Source organism: Ursus arctos, unplaced genomic scaffold (assembly GCF_023065955.2).
Source record: "Ursus arctos isolate Adak ecotype North America unplaced genomic scaffold, UrsArc2.0 scaffold_19, whole genome shotgun sequence".
Classification (NCBI taxonomy): domain Eukaryota; kingdom Metazoa; phylum Chordata; class Mammalia; order Carnivora; family Ursidae; genus Ursus; species Ursus arctos.
In genome coordinates, this window is record NW_026622863.1 from 48,338,365 (window position 1) to 48,359,202 (window position 20,838).

Genomic DNA, 20,838 nt, shown 5'->3' on the forward strand with positions numbered 1-20,838 from the left:
CCAGGACGGCCTGGGGGAGGTGGCTCCGCAGTGACCAAGGCCATCTCCCCACCCCCACTCCCCAGACACACACCTCTAGCTCTGAGGCCCAAGGAGCCCAGGGGCTGCTCAATTTTTGGTTAAGCTGGGGAGAAGGGGAAGGCACAAACCAGGTGTTAATTGAAGGAGATGGTGTGTGTGTGTGTGTGTGTGTGAATGTGTGTGTGTGTCGGGGGGGGTGGGCCTCCATTGGTCGTAGGATATCACTGTGTCCACTGGGGTCTCTGCAGCCTACCCATTGAGTGTTCCCTCTGATTTGTATCCCTCCACGGTGTGGGTTTGTGGGTCTGTTCACACTCCGGGTGTTACGTGTGGGTGTCCCGGAATCTCTTATTGTTTCGTGTGTGTGGTTCTCTCGGTCCACCTACCCCTGGGTCCTTGTGGTCTCACACTGTTAGGCGCAGGTCTCCACGTCAATTTGTCTGCATACCCACCGCCTCAAGGAGTTGGGGAGGGGGGGGCTCAACCGGCGTCGGAGGCCTGCCTGTCACTGTGCGTTCCGTGTGTACCTCTGGGAGTCAGCACCCGTCTGCATGTTTCCAGGGTTTCAAAGAGTCTGCCTGCGCTTGGGTGTCACGCCTGTCACTGTTGCGTGGAGGGTCGGCTGTCACTTCTGAAGGCAGGTGTGTGGGGAAGGAGCTCGGTCCTCCTTGGGCGGCTGGGGGCCCCTGGGGTTGGTGTCTGGGTGTCTCTGTTCCTCCAGGGCTCTCCCTAGGCTCTGAGTGTGGTGTCGCTCTGATGTTTTCAGCGTGTGGCTCCGGGGGCGGGGGGGGGGGGGGCGGTGGGCGACAGTGAGGGAAGCTGAGGCTCAGGAGGGAAAGGGATGGGGCAAGGGTCCTCCAGCCAGCTTAGAGCAGGTCTTTTCCTTATTTGGGGTTTGCCTTTCTTGGTCCTTGCTTCTCTAGCGGCTCATTCATTTGTTCATCAGACATTGATTCAGAGACCAAGGGCTGCCTGTTTATCCCCGTGTGCGTGCGTGCGTGTGCGTGCGTGAGAGATGTCTCCCCCAGTTTCTGTCTCTCTAGTGTCATCTCTCTGCCACAATCTGTCCTTAGCCTCCTTCTGGGCCTTTGTCTCCTGGCTTTTTGAAAACCTTTGCTCGTCCTCTGTCATCTGCCTCTTATAGGGTCCGCCTTGTGCTTTCTCTGTCATTCACTCTCTTGCTTTGACTCTGTCCCTCCCTCTCTCTGGGCTCTGGACGTCTCTGTCCTCCTCTTGGGGTCTGTGCCTCCTTTCCGGGGTCTGCCCCCCTTCCCCCCGACCCCCCCTCCCCACTTCTTTGAATCTCTGGCCTCGCTCCTCCTTCTCTGGTCTCCAGCTCCCTGAGTTTCTGCCTCTACCTGCCACCTCGCAAGCCAGGCCCTCTATTTCTGTCGCGGTGCCCGCCCTGCCGGCTGCGTGTCACCCCCCGCCCCCTGCCGTGCTGGCTCCCCGTCAGCCGTCCCACCGGCCTCGCTGTCCTGGGCAGGCCGGGGAATTCCTCCTGGTTCCTGGAAAAAACAACTGGGGCCGAGAGAAAGGCCCTCAGTCTCCCCGGGCGCCTGCCCCCCTCCCTCGGGCCTGGGGGTCTCTCCCGGAGTCGGCCGGCCCGAGGCAGGAAGCCCTGCGGTTTCTGGCTTCTCCCAGGCGGCCTCCGGATCTGGCCCCCGCCCCCCGGCCAACAGCCCAAACATTATTCCGCAGGAGGAGTCGGTGGTGGCGGGAGGAGGCCCAGGCTGAAAGAGGCTTTCAGGGCGGCCAGGCCTGGGGCTTCCTGTCCCCAGGCTTGGGCCTCAGGCCGCCCCAGTAGGGACCTCAGGTGGCCGGAGGGGCGGGTGTTGTTGTAGGGTCCTGGGGGGAGGGTGGGGCCATCCGACAGGGTGTCTGGTGGCCACCGGCTCGGCTGGCGTGGGCAGGTGTGACCCCCACCCCAGGGACAGCCGGCTGATGTCCAGCGTGGAAAAGTACCACGGTCAGACGTGGGACGCATGGACAGACATGAGGATGCCAGGGATCGGGGATTGAGGGATAGCCATGGGGACACAGAGAAGCCGGGCTGGGACAGGTGAAGCTGGACGGAGCCTCCGGGCCTGAGGTGACATGGTCCAAGGGAGGGGCCCATGGGTGGGGAAACAGAGGGCCAGGGCAGGGTCCCAGCTGTGGGCAGAGGTCCCATTACATCAGAAGACATATGATAGTAATGCTGGAAAGAGTAATCATAATAATAGCTACTCAGGCTTGTCATCTGCCCGGCATTGTGCGAGCACCTTACAGAATGGATTGACCCAATCCTTCCTGCCCCCTATTTTATTATTGATGAAACTGAGGCAGGATGACATGAAGTCACTTGCCCCAGGTCACGTGGATGGTGTTGGAGCGGGCACGGCGGGGGCAGGGGGGGGGAGGAGGAGAGCTAGGACTTGAACCCGGGCAGTCCTGCCCAGAGTCAGTGCCCTTAACCACCGTGCTGTCCTGCAGCATGAGAGAGGTGACAGCCCCGTGGGGCCCTGGGGTCCCAAGCCCTCCCTCAGAGTCAGCGCCATTCCCCGTCACAACCTGCCACAGGAGGAGGGAAGCACCCCAGAAGCCAGCAGTCCTGGGGACAGGGGGTGACAAGTGTGTCTGTGCATGTGTCCTTGTCATTGTCTGTGTCACTGGGAGTCACACGTCTATCTTGGTGTCAGCATGTCAGGGTCATGATGGCGCGGGCTTCGGTGTTACCTGTGATGTGTCTCTGGCCAGCATATCACTGTGTTGGATGTGCCTGTCTGTCACTGTGTCCTCTCTGTCACTGTTTGTGTTTTGTCCTTGTATCTCCTGTTGGCCTGTCCTCGTACCCTGATGTCTATTACGGTGTGTGTGTGTCACTGGGTCTGTTCCAGCGAGTCTCTGTCACTGGCTTCGATGGGTCTGTTTATGTCTCTTTCACTCTGGGTCTGCCTATATCTGTCCCTGTTTGTCACCATGTCTGTTCCCCTATGTGTCACCAACTAGCCAGGTGTCACCGTGTGTGTTACTCACCACCCAGGCCACAGGTGGGCGTGTCGGGCCCACTGGTGCCAGGGCGAGGGCCCGGCCCAGCCCACCCTCGCCCGCCATGGGCCAGGCTGGGCGCCTGTTTGCAGTGCCTGACACAGGTAAACACCGAGATCCGGAACCCAAGGGCCGCCTCCCTTACCTCCGCTCCCTGCCCCTTAGCCTGCCCTGCACTGGGCTGCACCAACAGTCCCCCGCAGGTGCTGCCCCCAAACTGGAGACGTGCCCTGACCCACCCCTCACCCACGGGCACGAGCCTCCCCGGGCCCCCAGCCCTGGCCTGGCCCTGTCCATCTGTCCATCTGCTTCTCTCTCTCTCTCTCTCTCTGGGTGTCTCCTGGCCTCTTTCTGTTCCTCTTTGTCCTTACTTCCTCTCACCTGAGTTACTCGCGGCTTTGCCTTTCTCTGGAATGACCCTCGTCTCCATTCTGTCACCGTCCCTCTACCTCCACCTTTTTCTGTTCTCGCTCAGTGAAGTGTGCTTTCCCTCTTTTCCGGATCGGTCTCCGTTTGAGTCAGCCACTTGGTTTCTGACTCTGGGTCTCTGTCTGCCAGGCTTTCTGTTGCTCTTTCGTGCTTTGTAAGTTTCTCCCTCTCCTTCCGTCCCCGTGTCCCGCTCAGCCTGTGTCTGTCAGTCTTGGCCACTCTCTCCGTGTGTCTCTGAGCCCCTCTAGCCCCCGCAGGAGCAGACTTCTGCCATTCCCGGGCCCTTAGGGAAGCGTGTGGCCCCCGGCCTCCCGCCCCCAGCCCGCTGGTATATATATAAAGGTATATGTACATATTATTTATATCTGTACCCGGGGGCAGGAGGGGCAGACACTGGGGCCTTTGTGTAGCCGCTGCCCGCTGCCTGCCCGCCCGCCACTCCTCTCCCTTCGTCCCTGCCACCCGCCCGCCTCCACTGCCCCCCCCCCACAGAAAGGTTCCTGTGGGGCCTGCCAGCTTCCTCTGCCTGAGGTGTGAGTGGGCACGCCACGGGCGAGGCGGGCAGGGGGGCCTGGGGACTTTTCCAGCTCCAGGGAAGCTTTCCGGGTGGGGAAGAAACGGGACTTCTCAGCCGGCTGCTGTCTGTCTGTCTGTGTCTGTTGTCCCTGGGTGTCCCCGGGTCCTCACCTGGCTTCTCCCTGGGAGTCTGTCCATCCGTCTAATGTCATTCTGACTTCTTCTCTGTTGGTCTGGGGCTTATTCACTTGTGCCCACACCACACACTGTTGCTGGGCATATGTGCTAGGCCGTCTGTGAAGCCCGCACCACAGAGCAGTGAGATGCTGTCCATCCCGACTGATTCTTGGCTGCTTCTGTCCCATCTCCTCCATCTCTTCACTCAGGGTTTGAAACCCTCCACCCATTCCCATTAAAATAGAATCCAAAGTCCTTATCATGGCCTACGGGGCCCCCAAGTTTTCCCCACTATCCCTCGGATCTCATTTTTTTGTTTTAATCTTTTTAAGTCGTCTCTACACCCAATGTGGGGCTTGAACCTACCACCTTGAGATCAAGAGTTGCATGCTCTACCGACTGAGCCAGCCAGGTGCCCCCCTCTGACCTCATTCTTACACCCCTCCCCTTTGCCACAGTGGCACTGGCCACCTGGCTGCTTCTGGAACAAACCAAGCAGGCTCCTGCCTCAGGGCCTTTGCATGTGCTATTCCCCCAGATTTCCTCTGGCTCGCTCCCCCGCTTCTTTTAGTTTCCTGTCAGCTCCTCAGCGAGCCCTTCTGAACCTCCTTCTTCACAGAAGGAACCTCCATCACTCTCTATCCCCTTCCCCTGGTTTACTTTTTCTTCTTAGGACTCACCGCTCCGTGGCTGTCACATCTTATGGATCTATCTGTATCTCCTACCCGAATGTCAGCTCCACGAGAGGAGGGGCTGCATTCTGTTCCCTGCTGTATCCATAGCACCTACCGCAATGCTTGTCGCACAGAGGATGCTGAATAAATATTTCTTGAAGGAAAGGAGCACATTAATCTATCCACCCTTTAAACTAACTCTGTGCTAGGTAAGGCTGGGTTCATAGTGGTGACTGACACAGCCCTAGCCCTGCCCTCGTGGGGCTGACAGTCCAGAATGTGCAGGGCTGGGAGAGGGGAGTGCAGGGTCTGTGAGAGCCCAGGAATGGCACGTGAAGCATCCTGGGGATCAAGGAGGGCTTCCTGGAGGAGGTGTCAGCTGAGCTGAGACCTGGAGGACCAGTGGGAGTGAGCCAGGCCTTGTTGTAGGGACCAAGTGATCAAGACAGACCCAGCCTTGCCCTTCTTCACAGATCTCCATTCTCTCCCTCTGTCTCATAGAACCTGAGTTTGAAGAGGTCTTTAGTCTCTAGTTCAAACCTGTACCTTTCCCTGATCTCATAGTCTTTCCTTCTTTCTCCCGCTCTCAATTCCACTCTCTCTGAATCTCTGTCTCTCCCCTCTCCCTCCTTCAAGGTCCCTATTCTTGACCTCTTATCTGTGTATCTCGGTCTCTCTGAACCTATCTGGGTATTTCTCTACTTAGCTCTCTTTTCTGAACGTCTGTCTATCTCTCTGTGTCTACGTCATCTCCCCCATCTCAGAGGGTCTCTTGAGCTCTCTTGTCCCTCCCTGGGTCTCTGTCTTCTTCCAATGAACTCGTCTCTCTTTATAGATCCCTCTCCACCTCTGTTGTCTCCCATCTCTCCCTGGGTCTCCCTGCCCGTTTTTCCTTTCTGGAAGTCTCTTCACCTACTCACTGATCCCCCAATAAATCCAGAACCCCTCCACTCTGGCCCCACCCTGGCACCGGGGGAAGGGGGACTGATCCAGCCCCTCACACCCACACAGGTCAGGCTGTCTGCTCTGTTAATGGTTAACTCAACCTCTATCTAGAATACACACCAGCCAGGCTGGGGGTGACTCCCCTGCCCACCCCCCCCCCACCAGCTGTTCTTAAAGGACCAGGTGTCCTCCGCAGCTCTTCAGCCCTCACCAGGGGACCGTGGTATCTGGAGGCCTCTTGCCCTGAGGATGGGGGAGGGGAAGGGGGAACTACCCAGTGCCTGGGGCTGCAGAGCTGGGACAGGCGAGGCCACAAGATTGCCAGGGATGGGTGGCCTGGCCTGGAGCTCCGTCCAGCATCTCCCTTGCCCAGGCTTATCGCCTGGTATATTTAATCAGGGCTGGTTTTCCCAGCCCTGCCCAGGGCCCAGGCTGGCAGTACCAGGGGTGACAGAACACCTAAGACCTGATGCCTGGGGGAGGGGATGGGACCCTTCCCCCCCCCCGCCCAGTCCAAGAGCTAGGGGTTTAAGAAGAGTCAAGCGTCCTCCAGATGTTGGGGACAAAGTCCCAGGGTCCCTAATATTTGGGATTTGGGACATGTGGGTCTGTAAGATATGTGTGGGACACGTGGATAACTAAGAGGATGGGTCGAGACTTTAGGGTCTTCCCGATTTAGGTAATGGAACACCTGTGTTTCTGAGACCTGTGGCAATCCGGGGTCTCAGGGCTGTGTGACAGTGCCGCGTGGTGGCGGGACATACTATCATTCCCCATCTTTCCGTCCATCCATTGGCCTTGGCGCTCCGCATTCCCCCTTCCCGCAACCTCCACTTTAGGGTCGCAGAGGGAGACTGCAGGGGTGGGGGCTGGGCTCTCGGGGCAGACCCCTCCCCTTAACCCCTGCTTTGCCGCAGCCGGCTCAGGCCCCGCCCCTTGACGCCAGAGAGCAGGAAGTCCTGGTTAATGATCAGCCCATCGGGACAGGTGCGGGACAAGGCCGCGCACATCAGAGGCGGCCGCGGGGGCTGTGCCTTTTACCCTGCCAGTCCCGGTGTCCTAGGATGGCCACCGTTGAGACTGGTCTCCCCATATGGGCGCGAGGAGCGCAGTTCAGGGCACCGCCAGAGGTGGGAAGCAGTCACCTTGTTTCCAGGGATGCTGTTAGTGTACCCCATGGAGGTAAACTTCCTCCCGCGTAGGGCAGTCCCTCTAAGCAATGCAGCCTTAATTCTCTGCTTCCTGAGCAAGAACTCACTGCCCATCCCTTCTAGGAAGCCTCCTGATGCTTCCTTCCCCTCCCCTCAAGGGCGCGGAGTCCCCCACATCCCGGATGGATACAGGGGCTGCACCAGAAGGGAAACCTCATTCCCAAGTTTGGCTCTGGTTCCCATGCTAGGAGCTTCGCATGCCGAGCCTCAGTTCTGTCATCTGGAAAAGGGGCAGATGGCTAGAACGCCCGAGGAACCGCCAGCATTTCTAACAACAGCCAACGGCCCGCCTGAGTGAAGGGCGCCACCTGGAGGCTACAACGCAACGTCCTTCCCCTGCAGGATCAGTTCGGTCCCAGAGGGGGCGCAGCATCTCACACAACTAAGGGACCAAGAAGGAAAAAAAAAACCCCATCTTTCGGTTTATTGAAGGAGGAAAAGGGGGCGGGAGAGGGGGGGCAATAAAATGCTTTTGCTTTGTTTATAAAGAGCGAGATTTCAGGAGGCCCCTTCTCAAGGAGGAGGGGGGCACCTCTCCCCCAACTACAAGCAGCAGCAAAGCCAAGCCAAGGAGGGGAGAGGGAAACTGGAGGGGCCAAGGGACCCCAAACACCCCCTCGAACAGAAGCCACAAGCTTTCTCCCCCCACCCTCAATGCATCTACCCCAGGGGACCCATCTGGGATGAGGAAGGGGGTATGTACACAGGTGAGGATAGCACTGGGCTGGGTGGGGGAGGGAATAATTTATCCGCAGCAGCGGTGGGTAGCAAGGGGGTGGGAGGCAGTAGACTGGTGGCAGTGGTGGCCTAGGGGTCCCGTTCTTTCTTAACCTTGATGTCTCCAGCAAGGATAGTAGCGATCTCGCCCTGCATGAAGGCCCAGGGGACAGAAGAGCCCACCAGGGGGCATTTGTCTCCACTGGGGCAGTATACCTCCCCAGCAGGGCCCTGTGCCTTGATGAATTCCCGTGAGCAGGGAAAACAGAACTTGTGTCCGGGCACTGAGGGGCACTGGACGAAGTGGGTGTCTTCCAGACGCTCCCGGCACAGGGTACAGCACAGGGGTGCCCCAGGGGTCGCCCCGGTGCCGCTACCACCCCCGCTAACAGCTTCTGCCCCTGCTGTGGGGCTGACTTCTGCCTCACCGTTGCGGGCCACAAGACGATGCTGGGCAGGAGGCTGGGCTGTGGAAGAGGCTGCGGGGCTGGCACCCCCAGCGCGCACGGGGCCCCCACCCCCGCCAGGGTCCTTGGGGGAGTGGCCCAGGGCCTCGGCCACATTCTTCAGGGCAGCGATGGGTGAGGGCACACCAGGGGTGTCCGCGGAGTACGGGCCACCGGGTGCTACCCAGTGCCGCTGCTGCTGTTCCTCGGTGGTCATCTTCCCAGCCGCCTCACCCTCGGGCTCAGGGGACGCTTTGCGACGGCGTGGTGTGGGCGCCAGGTTCCGGGATGGGGCTCGCGGGGGTGGGCCACAGAGAGCTGCCGGGGCTGGCTCTGGGTACTGCTGGGGCAGGGCCTCAGCAGGAGCTGGCTCTCGGAAGCTGCGGACACCGTCGGTTAGCAGCTCCCCCAGCTGGCGCCATTCCCCTGAGCCGTGCCTCCGTTCATATTCGAGGTACTTGAAGCCTGATGAGGCCAGAGCCTTGCCCGGCTCCCGCAGAGCATCATGAAACATCTGGCGAGCCACGGCCAGGACTCCTGCGTACACGTTGCCAGAACCACAGGGGTATTCGGTAAAAAGCTTCAGCTCGAACTCGTAGCCGGGCGGGCGGGCAGTAGCATCAAAAGCGAACACCCGCCCCACCAGCCCGTGATCCTTCTTGAAGCGGACATTGAAGGGGGCGCAGGCAGACAACGCCAGCAGCTGTTCCCGCACAGCTTTGGGGCGCCCGTGCCACTCCTCCGCCCGGCCACGCATGGCCTCGTTCAGTTCTGCCAGACAGTCCGCATTCCTCTGCTGCTTCTCCTTCTCAAAATCGGAGCCAAAAGCTGGACGGGCAGGACTCAAGCCGGGTGCCAGCGTCAGGCCTCGGCTTCCCAGGCCAGACACCGCAGCTGCCAGCAGCCCGGGGGGCACCAAGCTGGGCATGGAGCCAAGCAGGGCCCTCCGCGCCCCCTCCGCCACGGCCTCCTCACGGCCCAGCCCATTAGCCAGGCGGGACCCCAGGGTATACTCCAGAGCGGGCGAGGGCAGGGGGAGGCGGCCCGACGATGTGGCCCTGTCATAGCGGTCCTGGCCAGAGATGCCACCGCCTGTTCCTGACGGCTGGGGCTGGGCCTGCGGAGGCGGTAACTGAGGCCCCTGTGCAGCGGCCGCGGCCAGGTCCTTAGTGGTCGGGTGCTTGAGGGAGGGGGGCCCGGGAGAGCGGCCCTCGGGGAGCACGTGGCTGCGCTTGAGTTGGCGGGCAGCGTCGATGAGCAGCTCGATGCGATCCGCACCCTCGAAGTTCACGCAGCCGCGGCACACCGCCTCGCTGAAGTCCCACACCATGGCCCACGGCATCTTGGGCAGGTCGCACAGGTAGCACCACTGGCGGCGGGACGCCTGCACCGACGCCATGACCCCCGCGCGCGCGCCGCTGAGCCCCGGCGTTCCACCCGCCGCCGACGTTCGATCCGCGCCGCCGACGTTCGATTCGTGTCCCCGGGACCGCGCGAGCCACAGTCAGGCCTCCTGCTCGGCCTCCCCGCCGATCCAGGCCCGGCCCCCCTTCCCCGCCCCCTGGGCCCTAAGCCTTTTTCCTCACTCCCGCCTCCTTGAAAAGCCTGTTTAGAGGCACGTCGGCGCCCCCACCCGGTCCGGGCTCCGGGCCGAGGCGCACAGCTCGGGCCCCGCGATGGGCCCCGGGCGCCGCCGCCTCGGGCTCCCGCCGCTCCCGCCGCCGCCGTCGCCGTCGCCGCCGCCGCTGCAACGGCCGCCGCCGCCTCCACCTCCTTCTGCCCCAGAGGCCGCTTCGCAGGGAAAGTTACATAACGCGCCGGCAAAGCCTTCTGGGAAACGTAGTCCCGCCGGGGCCGATTCTTAAAGGGGACGGCTGGCTGCGGAGGGGCGGGCTCGCCGCATCTCCGACGCGCAAACCCTACCCCTCATCTCGGCGGGGCAGGGAGTTCCACGAGCTCGGAAGAGCTCAGGCACAGGGTATGAGATATGAATGGTTTCGAGCTATCACGGATTCAGAAATGGTAGGAAGTGGACAGGCTTTCGGGCGTCTAGTTTCTGTTCCAACTTGCTGTGCAGCTTTAGGCAGAAGTCTTGCTCTTTCTGAGGCTCAATTCCCCGCCCATCAAAGGTGGGCCAATGCCTGGTTAGGGAGGCAACGGCTCCCGGGGCGGGGGCAGAGGGGCTCCGATTGGATGGTTTCAAGGTAGGGGGACGGGACTAGCAACTGGGGGAGAGAGTGTTCTGTTTGGCACCTACATCTGCCTCCAGTCTTGTATATCATTCTCTGAATGGGGCCGGAAACAGCCGGAGAAAGCGGAAGAACGAAGTGCTCTTCCACAGTTGCCTCATCTATTAAAAGAGAGTGGTCGAACGCCCTCGAACTCTGTTCCAGTTCTGCTGGCGCGCTCTGGTCTACAAAGGGTTACACTGTGTTTCTCCTCCGCTCCCCACCACCACTTTACTACAATTCCCAGAATGCTCTGCAGGGAGGACAAACTGACGCACTTCCGCTGTCTGGGAGGTTCGGGGAGGCCTTCCCGATTCCCGCTGTCTCCCACCCCCGGCTCAATTTCTGGGGGCTTTACGTTTCTGGGAAGCACTGCGTTGAGGGAATCCTCACCTTCTAGTACTCGCTAATTTGGGGGGAGGGTAGGAGTCCAGAGATGGCCAGCAAGATTTGTAGGGATAGTTTTTCTCCAACCTTGAGTGCTTACTATCTGATCGGACCAACCAGGCTTTGGGGACACCCCCACCCCACCCCGCCACCGGGGAAGGATTTCTTTCCAGCATCGGGAACAGTGCGAGTCAGGCTGGAAGAGTAGGGAGGGGAGGAGAGACAAGTCTCCTGGTTCTAACCCCCATCACCCTCTTTCTCTCTCTAAGCCTGGGTCCGTGATAAGCGCTCAAAAATATTTGAATGACTTGTCAGACTTGCATTCATTAGTGCCTTTCAAACTAATCGGAGTGTCTGCATCCTCTCCCACATCCCGCTTCAATTCTAGCAGCTCTGATTTTGTTATCCAAACATCAGTGTCAGCTTCACAATTTCACTGAACACCTGGAAACTGACTCTACTTTGCCACATCCTAAGCAATACAGACATACCTCGGAAATATTGCAGGCTCCTTCCAGACTACCACAATACAGCAAATCTAGCAATAAAGCAAATATGGCAATACAGCAAGTCAGGGAACTTTTTGGTTTTTCCAATGCATCTAAAAGTTTACACTATGCTACAGTTTATTAAGTGTGCACTAGCATCATGTCCAAAGAAACAATGTATATACCTTAATTTAAAAATATTTTATTGCTAAAAAATGCTAACCATCATCTGAGCTCTCGGAGCACCATAACCAATGTAATAATGCAAAAGTTGGAAATACTGCATGAACGACCAACATGGGGCACACATACACGAAGTGAGCAACTGTGGGGAAAAAATGACACCGACAGACTTGGCTTGACCCAGGGTTGCCACGAACCTTCAACTTGTAAGAAAATAAAATAAAATGCAGTATCTGTGAAGCGCAATAAAGCAAAGCACAGTAAAACGAGGTATGTCTGTATTATGTGCAGAAGTGTGGGTTTTTTATGTACTAGCTGGGTTTTTTTTTTGGGTACTAGCTACATTTTAATGAAGTTTAACACTACATAAGAACCATTAAAAAGGCTATCCATAGGGCTGCCTGGGTGGCTCAGTCGGTTAAGCATCTGCCTTTGGCTCAGGTCATGATCCCAGGGTCCTGGGATCGAGCCCGGTTTTTTGGTTTTTCGGGCTCCCTGCCCAGCAGGGAATCTGCTTCTCTACCACTCACCCCGCTTGTGCTCGCTCGCGCTCTCTCAAATAAATACATAGAATCTAAAAAAAAAAAAAAAAAAAAGCGGCCATCCACGCATCACCTAAAATTGCCTTTAAGCCATTCTTCAGTAAAGACTAGTAGGGGTCAAGAGTTCTTGCTGGAGTCCAGCTTCAGGTGGGCTGAATTGGGATTGGCCCCTGACAAAGTTTAGGGCAGGTCTCTAAACTCCGGAAAAAACAGAAATCCTCCATAGAGTCTGCTTTTCATCGGGCCGCTTCCAGTTAAAATGGAAACATGCACATAAATGTTCAGCACGGTGCCTGGCCCAGAAAAGGAGCACCATACATGGAAACGGTTTTTAAGCTGCTCATTAACTCAGAGATGCAACTCTCTTCTGTGTTGGGCGACGCTGAGGACACAGCACTGACTGAGCTAGGCTCAGGCCTTGCCCTGACGACGCTCACGCTGGTGATGGAGGCAGAAGTTCAACTTACATTTCCTCAAATGATTATTTAACCACACACCCCCCCCCCCACTTGCTGGGGGAGAAGGAGTGCCAGGAACGACTTTTCTGAGGAGGTGATATTTGAGCTGAGACCTGAAGGATGGAACTAGAATGGAGTTGTGGACTCCGACATTTTTTATGCCCGTTTTACAGATGAGGAAAAGGGAGGCCTGCACAGCGGGCCAGGGCAGCACCAGGTCTGACCGAATCCAGGGGGGTGGTTATTAGCTACTTTGCTACTATGCTTTAGAAGGTTTAGGAGTCAAAAAGAGAACCAGCTCTTGCCTTCATGGAACTGGGGAGGGGGAGGGATCACCTTAAACAGATAAAGGCATGTGTTCCTTTAGGGCCACAGGACACTAGAAAATAATCTAAGCCATCCTATCCTGGAGGAGGAAATCCAGAAAGTCCTCCTGGAGGAGAGGACACTTAGGCTGGTATCTGAAGGATGGATAAGTAGGAATAAGATTTCAACACAGAATTTGATGGCTTTAAGGAAAGAAAGGGAAAAAAAGGCTGGGGGAGGGGGGCTGGAAAACCGGCAGCTCCAGCTCCAAGGGGATGCCACCTGTCCTTGGAGGGATGGGGGCAGGTGTATGTGCCTGTCTCAGAGCCCAAAGTAATTGTATTAAAAATAAGTTTATTCATATCTTGTCGCCACTGGGGAGAAACGAGGGGGTTGAGCTCTGGAGGTCAGAGCCAGCAATGGGAGGCAGAGGGCCCAACCTGTACCTCCCCCCCCCCCCCCGCGAGAACCCCACCCCCCCCCAGGGTACAGACTGCTGTCATCCTTTGTCATTCATATTCTGATTTGTCCACTCCCTCCAAAGTCTGGATTGGGGAAGCGAGCAGGCCCCGAAGGGTCAATTCTCTTCAAGTCAAGACCAGGAGTTGTTAGGGAAGGGGGTATGTGCAGACCCGCGGGGTTCCCTCCGCAACCCACAAAGGGCGATAATAAATAACATAAAATCGATGGCTTAGTAGTTAGGGTTCAGGGAAGCAGCCAGGCAGACAGCGCTGTACTGGAGAAAGGGCCGGGGGGCACCCACCAGCGAGGTCCCCTGAGAATCAGGCACTAACTAGTATAGGGAGTGGGGGTGCTCGTGCCCCTGGAGCAGGGGAGCCGGGGTGCAGCTGAGATGGGGAAGGTGCGTTGCCCTCCTCCCTGGGCGAAGCTGGGGGGAGGAGGTGCAGGCAGAAGGAGCGGAGACAAGCTCAAACCCAACAGCAGATTTCACGGAGATTTCCACCGCCCCCGCCTCTTCCTCGTAGGGAAACCTTTCCTCCTCTTGTGTGGGGGGGAGTCGTGGGGAGCAAGCGGGGCTGGGGGTGGCCGTGGGGTCCCCTCCTCGCTCCTAGGGGCGATGATCACGCCCCTGGCTGCTACCACCGCTCCATCCACCACGGCGGCGACCACAGACACCGGCTCTGGGGTGATTTCCGCTTTGGGGGTAGGCGGGGGCAGGAGGGGCCTGGGGGGAGGGGGCGGGGGTGGGGGCAGAGGCGGCGGCAGCCTGTCGACCGCCGCTCCGGGCAGAAGGGGCAGTAGGGCGCTGAGGGCCTCACTCAGTTTGGCCAGTCCCTGCTGCAGGGTGCCAGCCAGCTCCCGGATGGCGTTGGCAGTCTCCTGCTGAGCCCGCAGGAAGTCCAGGGAGGGGTCTGCGGCCGAGGGCGTGGATGGTGGCAGTGGAGGAGGTGGTGGGCTGGGGGACGAGGGTGCCACATGCACCTGCTGAGGTGGCTGGGGTGGTGGCTGCGGCGGCACGGGGGCTGGGGGCGGCGGAGACAGGGCCAGGCGGGGCAGCTGGACCGTCTGCAGGGCTGGAGGGGGCGGGGACTCACGCTCCTTGGGCGGTGGGCAGCCCCCTTCCTGTGGACTGCAGGAGGGCCGGGCCCACTGCTCGGGGCTGCTGGAGCCCCCCTTGCTGTGGGCTGGTGTCTCTGTGGAGAGAGAGAGAGATGTAGGTAAGGTGACGGTGCCGCCCAATGCTGTCTTGATTTCCCCTTTCCACTTCCCATCCACCCTGGCCCCAGAGCCATCTTTTCAACACCCGAGTCAGACCATGCCTTGGAGGAGAACGTAGGGGAGTCAGTATATTTAACAACCACCTGAGGGCTGATGCCGGCCTTAGTGGGAAGGGGGTCCTGGAGGCCCCCTGCTGAGCCAGGCAGGACCAATGTTCTAGAAGGTTCTGAACTCTCTAGACACTCCCCTCACCACACACCTCTCAGGCGCATTGCTGGGCTCTGTCCAGTCAGGTGGTAGGAGTCCTATCTCAGCTGTGGTCTGTACCAGTTCAACCCCAAGCCTGCGGCTCTTGCCCACCTCCTCTCACCTGAGATTTCATTCATGCTCCTCCACTTGAACAGTCTGCCAACAGAGGCTCCCAGGTTTCTGCGCCCAGCCCGAAACCTCTCCTCCAGCTGAGTGCTTGGCATACCCCCTCGATGATCATCGAGCAATGCCTCACCCTCTCTGGCCCAGAGCTGAGGTCCTGGTCCTCCCGCATCCCGGCCCTCCCTCAGCCAGGCATCCCCATCTCCCGCTGATGACCTCTCCAGCTCTCCAGTCCTTCCTGCCACCTGGCCCCAAAACTTTTCACTCCTTTTCTCCCCCAAGACACCGTCTGTGTGCAGACGGGACTGGCTCTGCCTTCGAACTATTTCAACATCCAACCTGTTTGCTTTGCCCACCTCCACAGCCCCTCCCAGTCCAACCACCAGCATCTCCCACTTGGACCGTGGAAGTCCCGCCAAAGGAACGTGTCAGTTATGCTACCCGCGGAGGACCACATAGCCTCTGATCCCTTTATATGAAATGTCCAAAATTAGGCAATCTACAAGAGACAGAGAGTAGGTGAGTGGTTGCCTGGGGCTCGGCAGAGCTGGGGGTGATGGCTAAGAGGTGTGGGGGTTCTTTTTGGAGCGATGAAACGGTTCTGACATTGATGGTAGTGATGGTTGTACACTCCATGAATATGCTAAAAGCTCCTGCATTGTCTCTTTTAAATGGGTGGCGATAAGGTATGGGAATTGTATCTCAATAAAGGTGTGTGAAAAACACAAGTCAGAGGTGGTCTTTCTCTGCTCAAAAGCTCCCTGGGGCTCTCCTCTCTCAGAGTAAAAGCAAAGCCCTTGTGGCCCCCAAGGCTCTGCAGAATTTGCCCCACTGCCTCCCTGACCTCATCTACACCCCTCCCCTTTGTATCTCATTCACAAGGCCTCACTGGCCTTCTTGTCCTCCACAAACACAACAGGTCTGCCCCTGCCTCAGGGCCTTTGCACTTGCTGTTCCTTGGCCTGAAAAGCTCTTTCCCCAGACACCTGCCTGGCTCCCCCTCCCTCAGCTCCTCTGCTCAAATGTGGCCTCCTTGGGAAGACCTTCCCTGACCTGCTGTCTACAGTAGCTCCCGTCTCTGTCCTTTTCTCTCTCCTAACCCTACCTGATTTCTTTTATACCACTTATCTCCACCTGGCATGGGGTCGCTCTGTGTTTGTTGTCTGTCTCCTCCTCCTGATGTCAGCTCCATCAGGCAGGGCTTTGTTTTGTTCACCGCTGTTTACCCAGCGCCTAGAACAATGTCCAGCACAAAATTTTTTCTTTAATGAAAAAAGAACTGTGGCTTCCAGGGAGTCAGCCCTGATTGGGGCCCTGGGCCCCAGGTCCTTGCCGCAACCCTCCCAAGGCTCCCCAGCACCCACAGGGGACAGGCCAGCCCCTCCTGTAGGCTGCAAGGCCTCAGCTCTTACCCCTTCCTGTCCCTCTTCCTTGGCTCAGGGCCAGTGTACATGCAGTTCCCTCCACCAGGAGTATCCCCCTTGCACGGCCTCTTGGCCAGCTCACAGACTCCTTCTTTGGGGGAATCCTGCCTCCTGCTCCGAGGCCAAATCTGATCTCCCTGCTCTCCTGTCACAGAAACAGCCAGCCACCTCCACCCTTAAATGCTGGGGGGCCAGCCAGGCAGGGGGAGGCGAGGGAGGTGGGGAGAGAGGCGATAACCAGAGCTAACACTTGTTGGACTCTTTCCTGGCCCGGCCCCAGGCAAAGCAGCTAAGCTTTCCTCCTACGTTCTGTCAGTGCATCCTCTTGGCCATTCTCTGGGGGTAGGTGCTGTCATTATTCGCCCATTTTACAGATGAGGAGACCCAAGGCCCAGAGAGATGTCACAGGGCTGGTGAATGGGAGAAGAGGGATTTGAACCCAGGCGGGCTCCAGAACCCATGCTTTTAACCACTCCTCGGACAGGGCTGTGAGTCTCCCTCATAAGGGATATAGGGACTGCTGCTGAAATACCCCACTGAAATAACGCTCTTCTAGCCTACTGAACAATAGAAAGTGGCCCGGCCGTTGTGCCCACAGGGAGCATGGAAGAGACACGACAAGATAATTTATCTGCAACTTTTGGGCCTCAATTTCCCCACCTGTAAGTAGGTGTGTGTGTGAGCAAAGGACCAAGTGATCTAATAACACAGCACCTGCCTGAGGGCCGTCACAGGGATTAACTGAATCACCCCAGGCACAGGGTTGAGGCCAGTGCCTGGTACACAGTAAATCTTCAACGCCATTATTGTTATTGTGTTTTTTTCAAATATTAGGTCAAACAGAAATTACCCTTAGGTCTCCCTCTCGTGTCAACAGAGATGCCTCAGGCTGCCCCAGATCCTGTTCCGGTCCTCCCATCAGAGCAGTTCCTCTTTTATGAGTTTACACAGTGGGTAATCTCCACGTGAAGTTCCAATCAAGGATGCTTTAAGCACATTCCTGCCCCAGGGCCTTTGCATGTGTGGCTTTCTCTAGCTGAAGTGCTGTTCTCCCAGATATCCACTTGGCTCACTTTCTCTATTCAGGTCTCTGCTCATATTCCACCTTCTCAGAGACACCCTCCCAGACTACCCTACCTATAAGCGGCCCCCTTCCATCACTCACTATGCTCCTAACGTGCTTTATTTTTCTTCTTAGTTCTTATCACCTCCTAGTATATGATCTGTTTTGATCTACTTGTTTGTGGTCTGTCTCCAATCACTGGGATGCCAGCTCCATTGTCTTTTTCTCCACGGTATTCCCAGCATCTACCACTGTGCCTGCCTTGAAAGACGTGCTCAATAAATATTTGTTGAATTAACGAAAGAATAAAATAGCTGTACAGCTCTTGAAAAAATACGTTTGCCATCTCTGCTCTGGTTCAATGTGGCCATTCCACAGATAGAAACAATGAGGTCTGAGATTCATATTGAGAACAAGGGTCCCAAGTGACTGGGTCTCTCTCTCCTGCCAAAGACGCTTTCAGGCCTCCCGAATGCCCTGAAGATAAAGTCCAAAGTGCTGACCTTCACTTATACACCGTGTGTGATCTAATTCTGGCAAACCCATTAATTCTCAGTCAATATTAATTGTTGCTGTTATTGCCAGGCAATCTAGCCCAGTGGTTAAGTTAAGGGCATGCACTGTGAGTTGGACACAACCTATATTTGAGTCCCAATTCTACTACTTACTTGCTGTGTGACCTTGGATAAGTGAATAAACCTCTCTGAATCACATGATCCTCAACTTGTTTGATCACTTCCATGTTCTTCCCTTCCTCAAAACCCTTCGGTGACTCCTTATAACACTTAGGATGAAATTCCTCACCTCAGCCTAAAAGGCACCGCATGGTCTGGCCTTTGCTGGCCTCTCTGACCTCACCTCGAAACATTTCCTTTCTTCAATCTTTTTACTTTCCCCCTCCTCTAACTTGGAAACTTCTCAGTTCCTAAACTGAGTAAGCCTTCTTGTCTCAAAGCCACTGTACATGCTGTTCCTTCTACCAGGAACACTTCCTCAGCTCCTCATTCTCACTCTGCGTCTCTGGTGTCTCCTACTCCAGGAAGCCTTCCTTGACCTCCAAGCCTGGGTCAGGTGCCCCTTCCGCACTCCCACAGCTCAGCCCCAGGAGGGAAGGGCTGGGGATGTCTCAGTCACCACTGTGTCCCCAGCACTGCCCAGCTCAGTGCAGATGCTTGGGAAATAGCTGTAGAAGAAAGAATAATCTAGAGTCAAGGCTAAGTGGGAAGTCTTTGTACTCTGCTCTCCACACTTGCCCTACTCATGGCATGACCTTGGGAAAGTTACCAAACCTCTCTGAGTCTTTGATTTAAAAAATGGTAAAACAGTTCATACCTCCCAGCGTTAGTAATCCGATCAAAAGCTAACGGGGAGTATCAGAAGAAGCTGTACTAAGCAATTTATACATATTAACTCATTTAATCTTCACAGCAAGCTTTTGAGGTGGGGACTATTTATTTCATACCCATTTTACAGAGGTGGAAACTGACCTGCAGGAACTTACCCAGAATGACACAGCTGAGTGGCAAAGTTGTGACAGGAGCTCAGACAGTCTGCCTCCATCGTCACTACCTTACATTGCCTTTAATGAAATCCTGTGTGTGCTTTTAATCCCAGTTGTGGACTCTGGAGCCAGGCCTCCTCGGTCTAGGTTCCGTTCAGGACCTGACGGTCATGAGCTGTGAGACTTTGGGCCAGTCATTTCACTTCTCTGAGCCTCAGTTTCCCCGGATTTAAAATGGGCATAATTACAGCACCCGCCTCACAGGGTTGTGAGGATGTGATGAGCCACGGACAGGGCTCGGAAGGGTGCCGAGCACAGAGCTGGCTTGGTGACCGTCTCCTCTGTGTAAGGCGATGCTGAACGAACTCACCTGCCCGTCGGTCCTCCCTGCGGTCCTCGGACAACACGTAGCGTTGGGTGCTGGCACTTGGGGCGGGCGGTTGTGAGGAAGCTGCCCCGGAGGGCTGCTCGGCCCCTGCACCAGCTCCTGGCCCCGCCACGCCCGGCCCCAGGATGGCAAAAATGGTCTCCTCCTCGGCGGAGAAGGCGTCCTCGGCGGCAGGCCCGGCGCCCTGCGTGGAGTGCGGCACGCGGGCCAGCTTCTCCTTGGTGCGGCGCTTGAAGTCATTCCAGCGTTTCTGCACCTCTTGGCCGGTGCGCTTCCAGCTGGTGATGCCGTTGATCTTGGCGGCGATGCCGTCCCACACACGCCGCCGCTCTGCCACGCTCACCCGACGGCTCTGCGCGCCGTAGAGCTGCGGGTAGTGGGCGCGCACCTCGCGGATCAAGATCTGGTTCTCCTCGAACGAGAAGCGCGGCTTGCGCAGCCGGGTGGTCTCTTCCGCTTCGCCCGCCGCCGCCGAGGCCATGGCGCCCCCCGACGCCGCCGTCCGGCCGCTTGGCGCATGGGGGGGCGCCGGCGCTGCGGGCACAGGGCGCACGGCGCTGGCGGGGGCTCGGCGTCCGCGCGCAGCCCGCCCCACCCCGGCCGCCCCGACACCGCCTCCTATGTGCCCGGGGCCAGGGGTTGGAGCGGAGAGTGGCTGGGGGCGACGGGCCACGCGGGACATTCAGAGTGCCTAATAATAGCAGACACCCGCTGAGCGCTCCTCCTGTGCCTCGCGCGGCGCGAAGTGCCACGCCGAGGAGTTAATGGAAATTGGGGGAGGGTCTGGAGGGGTGGAGGGAAATGAGAAAAAGCGAAAGAAGAGGGGGTGTCTGCAGGAGTTAGAGGAGAATGGGGGCATAGGAGAATGCGAAATGGAGGGAGAACGAGGGTGTCTCGGGGGTCGAAGAAGCATGGGGGTGATGGGGGTAAGGAGATGCTGAAGGAGAGATGCAGCAAGAAGGGGGGATCTGGGGCAGAGGAGCGCTCTGGGGGTTCCGGGGCAATAGGACGTCTGTAAGAACGGTATGAGAAGGGGTCCTCAGAAGGGATGCCCAGGAATAACGGTGAGTTGGGGGCTTCTAGGGCAGTGGAAGAGCTGGGACTATAAAATACGAGGGATTGGGGTCTGCGGGGATTGTGGGGGCTCTGGGGACTGCCAGGAATTAAGAGGAGTCTGAGGGTAATGGGGTCCGGGAGTAAGAGGGGACGACGGAGGCGATGGGGGACTCCAGGAAGAGTGAGGGTCGTGGAGGGTGGGGACCGAGTCGGGCCGCGGGTCACTCACCGGCGCCGCCGCAGCCCCCGCCTGCCCGTCGGTCAAGGCTCGGGCTTCTGCGGCCTCTTCCCTCCCCCCTACTCTCTCTTCCCCCTCTGGGCCCCGCCCCCGGCCGCCCCAAGAGCCATGGCGCAGGCGCACCTAGCGCCAGTCAGCCCCCAACGCCCTTACCCGCTTGAGTTTCACGCTCCTCCCACGGCGCAAGCGCAGAATTGCCTTCCACCGGCCTCCCCGAGCGGGGCTTAGCTGCGCAGGCGCAACATTAGCGCTGCGTTAGGTCCCCAGCTTCTTGATGCCTCAGCGGCGTACGCGGAAAACTCTATCCACGCATGCGCGCCCCTGGCTCCCCACTAGCTTTGGTACCCCGGGCTCCGTC

General features: G+C 57.8%; 2 protein-coding genes across 2 annotated transcripts; both read right to left on the reverse strand.

Annotated features, from left to right (window-relative positions):
• Positions 1-5,973: 5,973 nt before the first annotated feature.
• IRF2BP1 (interferon regulatory factor 2 binding protein 1) lies at positions 5,974-9,902 on the reverse strand. Its single transcript, XM_026482016.4, has one exon. It carries the CDS (start codon positions 9,563-9,565, stop codon positions 7,811-7,813), a length of 1,755 nt encoding a protein of 584 aa, XP_026337801.1. The 5' UTR covers positions 9,566-9,902; the 3' UTR covers positions 5,974-7,810.
• A 1,553-nt stretch (positions 9,903-11,455) lies between these two features.
• Positions 11,456-20,526, reverse strand: MYPOP (Myb related transcription factor, partner of profilin). Its single transcript, XM_026482015.4, has 3 exons — positions 20,472-20,526; positions 19,169-19,720; positions 11,456-14,413 (listed from the first exon to the last, which is right to left on the reverse strand). The coding sequence occupies exons 2-3, from the start codon at positions 19,665-19,667 to the stop codon at positions 13,707-13,709; spliced, it is 1,206 nt and encodes a 401-aa protein (XP_026337800.1). The 5' UTR covers positions 19,668-19,720; positions 20,472-20,526; the 3' UTR covers positions 11,456-13,706.
• Positions 20,527-20,838: the final 312 nt, after the last annotated feature.